We start from the raw sequence: 6,120 nt of genomic DNA on the forward strand, positions 1-6,120 counted from the left end.
ACATCCATGTTTGTTATGGAATAGGATTCTCAAGTGAATAATTCATTGTACTTGTCTAATAGAGATGATGAAACATTGTGTTCAGACATAACTTCATTTTTTCTCACTCCATATTTTAGGATGTTTCAATTCTCGAAGCATCACAAATTAAAGATATCCAAGAATTTAAAGTGTGCAGAGAAGCGGAGTACTCTAGTATTATCCTAACAAAAAACGAAGAAATTCAAAGCCAGAATGAGCTTGAAACCAGTTCAAAACGGGTTCACATCGGCTGCTTCTTTAGCTGCAACAGACAATATGTCGATTTCTGATCTTTATTATTTTCCATCAATATCCATGTATCAGCTCAATTTTTTGTAACTTGGTGTGGGGGGTCAAGAATTTAAAATACAGGAGCAGCAATGTAGAATACCTCTTTCTACAGTGACAGTGTAATGTAAAAATAAAGGTACTTGACGGTTCAAATGCGGTATATATCTGAATAACATGCAAATGGAATTTTCAAAAAAATTAATTAATGGTGGCAAGATATACTTGAATAAGGGTTGTAAAATTATGCCAAAGAGGTGCTCCAAAATCTTTAATCACTCGCCCAGATTACCCTAAGAAGGTAGCTAAAATGCAATGAACATTCTTCAATTACCTATGGTATCCAGAAGCTGAACCGGATGTAGACTTCCAACCCAAAATATGAGTTATTATTCGTGTACCCGCCGCCGCCGGTAATATTTGGCACTGAATATCAGATAGTAAAAAACCTGCAATAAGAGTGTTGTCATATGCGGTCATATGAGGATATGCTTCATTTGGAGGACATTTATCTTCATCACAAGCCAAGCATTGCTTGCAAAGACGGTCACTCTTCATATGTACTGTGCCATCAACAATGGCCGCTTGAATAGTTATAAACATGATAAGTTTTAGACACAGAATAACACAGTAGTGATGCATGCCTACTTGTTTTAACGGATCCGATCAGATCATATGATGGCCAACTGTATGACTTATATATGGTGCACTCCTAATCCCGGTTTTATTGATTCATTGGATGTTTTTGAAATAGTGATTTTCAAATTGATCAATGGCCAGAGCTGTATATGGCCGTCCCTTGTCTTTATTCATGACATTGAAGTTAACTACATTGAGATTCAGCATATCTTGTCCTGATGTTACAAGAAAGATACCTATCTATGATATAAGATCAATTGTTTTTTTGTCTGTTTTAAAGTTGTGAGCAGCAGCAATAATATTTAAATTTGAAGTGTGTTTTACAATACTATTGGTGCAACTAGGAAGAAAAAGATATTTAATTTTCATTTTTTGTTAGAATTCCGGACTACATTCACATTTGTCTCGTCTGAATACTGGAACCTAAGCACAAAATGGCAAATTCGATGTCCGTTGCAACAGAATATGTAATCCTCTTCTGAACTTAACCGCGTGCCTCATTTTGTGCGATGAAATACTATACGGGTGTTCCACAAGTTGCACAGATTGAGAAAATATGTATATTGTGTTTTAGGGAGAGAAACTGAAGGAGAAATATACATGAGATTTGTATTTTTTATAAGTAATGTATTTCATCTCAATCAGATAATGATTCTCACTTATCCACGTAACTCTAATCCAATCCAATTATTGATGTAATCTGGGACATGTTACAAATCCAATCAACATACAACAATATACATGTCCCAATAATATGTATTTCCACTGAGTTTAAATTTCCCTTTTCAGGAACATCGACTCACTGATACACGACATAAGACAAGTTGTTTCTCGTTTTGGCTCTATAAGACCCAGAATGGAATCGTTACTAGTTTATCGGTTGATTTGGATCACACCTCAACAACCCACGATGATCCCCATTCGTACGTCGCCATGCTACACGAGGAGATAAATTGTTTTTACTTGCAAATCAAACCTTGAAAAGTTCCAAAGGTTGAAAAAACAACCGCCAATATTACCATCAACCTTCTACTATACTCTATTTGCTACCATATACTGCTCTTGTAATTAGCACATAGACGTGAAATCAGTGACAATGGAATTTGCAACTAAAAATGGCAACATCCAAGTGGATATGTTTGCACCCCTTCGCCTTTTAATCTTACTATAGTCTTATTTATGCATAATAAAAATAAGACAAACTAGTGTGTGACCTATATCTTGCTTTAAACTTGCAAACAAGTACTGAAAACAATTGGTCTCTTTTATACTAAATTTGCAGTCTATAGCGAGAACTGTAAAATTAAATTTCAGAAAGAAGTCAAACAACTTACTTCTATTTGTAGCTATTTGATCTTAAACAAGTAATATCAGGGAAGTAGGACCAATCTGAATCGCTGGAAGTAAGCAACTGACCACCCCCGCTGGTGCATATGGATTCTGCACATGTATTAGTCCTAGGTGGGGCCAACTTTTCCTTTCCTCTAGCAGAAACGGAGGGTTCATACTCAAGAACCACAGGAGGAGATAGATCACCATCATTCCCTATAATGGTTCCTTCATTTGTGCCAGATGCAATCCCCGAATAAGATCCTTCTATATCACTGTTAGCTTGGAGGTCATTTTCTTTATCGTCCACGAGTTTAGAGCGTGGGCTAGTTGTTAGCTGCTGATCATAGATCTGATCACCGTCAATCTCTTCATCTGACGAAACACGGCAGCAATCAAATTCATCGACCTCGAGATCTCTGCTACCATATATTTCATCTCTCCATGATATCCTCGTCCGGGATAGAGCCAAATTCTCTATTGTAGAGTCAGAAATCCAAGAAGAATCAAAATCAACATTTTCTTGGGAAATAACTTTTGATATCGAATCATTTTTAGACTGAAAAAAATTTCTTTGATCAACCTCCACATTTGACCTTCCAACACACAACTCAGAGCCTGAACCCGAGTTTGGAGTCTGAATGACATTTCCACTGCTTAAAGAATTCATAAAAAATTCCGAATCATCCTCAGTAATAGCTTTGCCGCAAGAAGAAGAAATCGGAGAAGCAGCCAACAATGACTCATCCACTTCATTATTCCAAGGCCCCGAAAACTCCAGAAATTGAGCAGGAGAATGTGTAACGATCCCAGTTTTCTTAACATTCACCAAGTTACCGATACTAACACTAACACTGCAGCTCATAACATCATCCCAAACTGAATCTGTTGCATTTCCACACAATGCAGAAGGTGAAGATGACAAATCAAGTGCGGCTGAAGCATTATCATTTCGGATTGTAGATTGATCTAAACTGATTCTTGAATAATTTCCCTGATCGTCATGCCAAGTTACTGAACCCTCCGCAAGCGGAGGGATTAAAGAATCATGTAGATAATTGGCCTCATTCCATTCACCCTGAAAGAGATTCAACTTTTCACAACCTCTAAGACTGCCTCTACGCCTGCACTTTCTCTTATCAGTGACTCCCGATAGAAGGTGCCCGGCGCCGTAACAAACAGGTAGTTCTGTAGACTGGGAAACAATATTCTTGAGGTCGGAAGGACATTGGATGTCTGGAGAGACTGAGGCCTCAACAGGAGGTGTTTTCACAGTAGGAGCTCCAAGATGATCAACAGTTCGTGAAAATGAATCCTCGAGCAGCCCATTTGTTTTATCGTCGAATTCTAGTAAATATAAAGCAGACCCATCAGCTAAAATGTTCATAAAAAATAGGTTTTTCCAGTGATTTCATGGGTGTATTACCTGAGCAAGTCTCTTGCGAATTCTTCATTTTTGTCTGAAAATCTTTAGACTTTTTCTTCAAATTATGCCCAGAATTCACCTCAACAGCAGAAAGCCTTGATCTTTGGCCACTTTTGGAGACGGGTTTTGCACATTTTCTCCCAGATCCCAACTCAGTGAGGCGAGGAGGCTGGTTTTTCTTGGATTTTTGCAAAATAGATTTTCTGGGCAGCGCCGCCTTTGATGCAACAGCTGAATCATTGGGTGTATTTCTCGCTGATTTGCCCGAATCGGGCCTTTTGATTCTTGAAGAAGAGAGGTTTAAGCATTTCTTTGTGTTAATCGGAATTGTTACATTGAGATCTTGGAGAGGACTCCTCCTCTCACGATTCCCCTTCTCCATTGTCTTCCTATACAGAGCAATCCGTACAATGTACCGTTGATTTCAAAAACACTGATAATGTAGGTTTATCCTGTTTATATTAAAGAAAAGTTCTTTATATATATATACTTAGTGATTTGTGGCACACATTTGGTGTTTGATAATTTTTGTGTAAAAAATATTTATTATTTTATTATAATATGACATTTATAAATTAGTCATTATATAAAATTTATTGAGATAGTTTAATTTTTTTGATAAATTATAGATAAGTCAAAGAAAAATAGAAAAAAAGTTATAAAGATGTAAAAAAATTATTAATAAACTTACGCCAACAACATTAGCTAACAAATATTATGAAAGATAAAATTTTACAAAACTTTGACATACATATCAAAGTTTTTTATTTTTTTTGAAATGAACTATAATAATATTAATTCGAGAAGTCCCGAGATACAATGTTTACAAGCCACAAGGATATATCGTCATTAACACAATTAATGGAGCTATTACAAGATAAAGCTTTGCGAGCTAAAATGTGAGTCACTTCAACGGCCTTTCGTCGCACATGTTTGATGGAATGAAAATTTGGAAGCTCTAACATTGATTGGATTTCCAAGACAAGAACCCCAGCAGATCCAAGATCTTCTACGTGTGAAAAAACCATCATAACAGCTTCCAATGAGTCAGAAAATATACAAACATTTGATAGCACAATCCGGAGACATAAGTCCATCCCACTTCTGATTGCCAACAACTCCGCACAAGTAACTGAACCTGGATATCTTATAGAGCTAGCTTGCACACCACAAACATGTCCCAATGTATTACGCACCACCGCCCCAACACTAGATTTGTTGTTTCTAATATCAAAGCCTGCATCAACATCCAACTTAAAATAGTTTGGTAGTGGTGGTACCCACTTATCTTCCAAAAAAATTCGAGCATCATTATTCCCAGAAGAAGCAACCAAACTGAATTTTCGAAAATTTTCCATCATAGCATAAGCCCAGTCCACATTTATCGTAAATTTTTTCCTTGCAAATTCATGGTTGATCTTGCAAATTTCATGTCAGATTGCCCAACAGAGAGTAGAAAAATATTCAAAATCCTCTTGCTTGAAGGTATCCAAAAGAAATAAAGCACAATCTAAAAATGAGGCATCACAATGCGATTTTACCGAACATTTAAATTTCTTCAAGGTTAGAAGTTTAGAAATTTAAATTACCGAACATTAACATGCAGAAATTTATGATATTCGTGAACTTTTATTTCATTGAAATGTTTAATTGGGAATTCAAATTGGATTATTTATTCTTTTATCCTTTATATCTAATGTAGCTGACTGTCTATTTTCTCATTAGATTATTTTTAATTCATTGATTATGTATTTTTAAAAAAAAAACAAAAAAAAGACACAAACGGAAAATATATCGAGTAAAATTTTGACATTTACATTAAATCCTGTAAAATCACATGGTCCCCTGTCTCCAAAGCAAATTCGGTTTATTTCATCCTACCCATGTGGGCATTGTCCCCATGATAAAATGGATGGCCAAGATTTGCCCATGCATATATAAAACCCACTTTTTTTTTGAAATTGTATATGTGGCAAGATTTTACCCAATGAAATGAAATGAGGTTAATGCCCACATAGATAGGATCTCATTAACCAGCAAATACTATGTATTTCTTACACTAGAATGGTCAACATGCATATTTATATCAGGTAAAAAACTTGTGTGAGACGATCTCACGAGTCGTATTTTGTGAGACGAATATCTTATTTGCGTCATCAATGAAAAAATATTATTTTTTATGCTAAAAATATTATTTTTATTGTGAATATCGGTAGGGTTGACATGTCTCACATATAAAGATTCGTTAGACCGTCTCACAAGAAACCTACTCTCATGTCATATATTTATCTTTATAATATATTTGGTGTCATTGTATAAAATTCAATCACTATAAATAATATTATTGAAAATTTTCAGAGCCAATATTAAAAAAACAAAGACATCATAATATTTTTGGTGTCATTGTAGTACATAAA

At 35.4% G+C, this 6,120-nt stretch overlaps 1 protein-coding gene across 1 annotated transcript; it reads right to left on the reverse strand.

Moving 5' to 3' along the window:
- Positions 1-1,289: 1,289 nt before the first annotated feature.
- LOC142526885 (uncharacterized) lies at positions 1,290-4,136 on the reverse strand. Its single transcript, XM_075631531.1, has 2 exons — positions 3,704-4,136; positions 1,290-3,624 (listed from the first exon to the last, which is right to left on the reverse strand). The coding sequence occupies exons 1-2, from the start codon at positions 4,083-4,085 to the stop codon at positions 2,285-2,287; spliced, it is 1,722 nt and encodes a 573-aa protein (XP_075487646.1). The 5' UTR covers positions 4,086-4,136; the 3' UTR covers positions 1,290-2,284.
- Positions 4,137-6,120: the final 1,984 nt, after the last annotated feature.

Source organism: Primulina tabacum, chromosome 15 (assembly GCF_025594145.1).
Source record: "Primulina tabacum isolate GXHZ01 chromosome 15, ASM2559414v2, whole genome shotgun sequence".
NCBI lineage: Eukaryota > Viridiplantae > Streptophyta > Magnoliopsida > Lamiales > Gesneriaceae > Primulina > Primulina tabacum.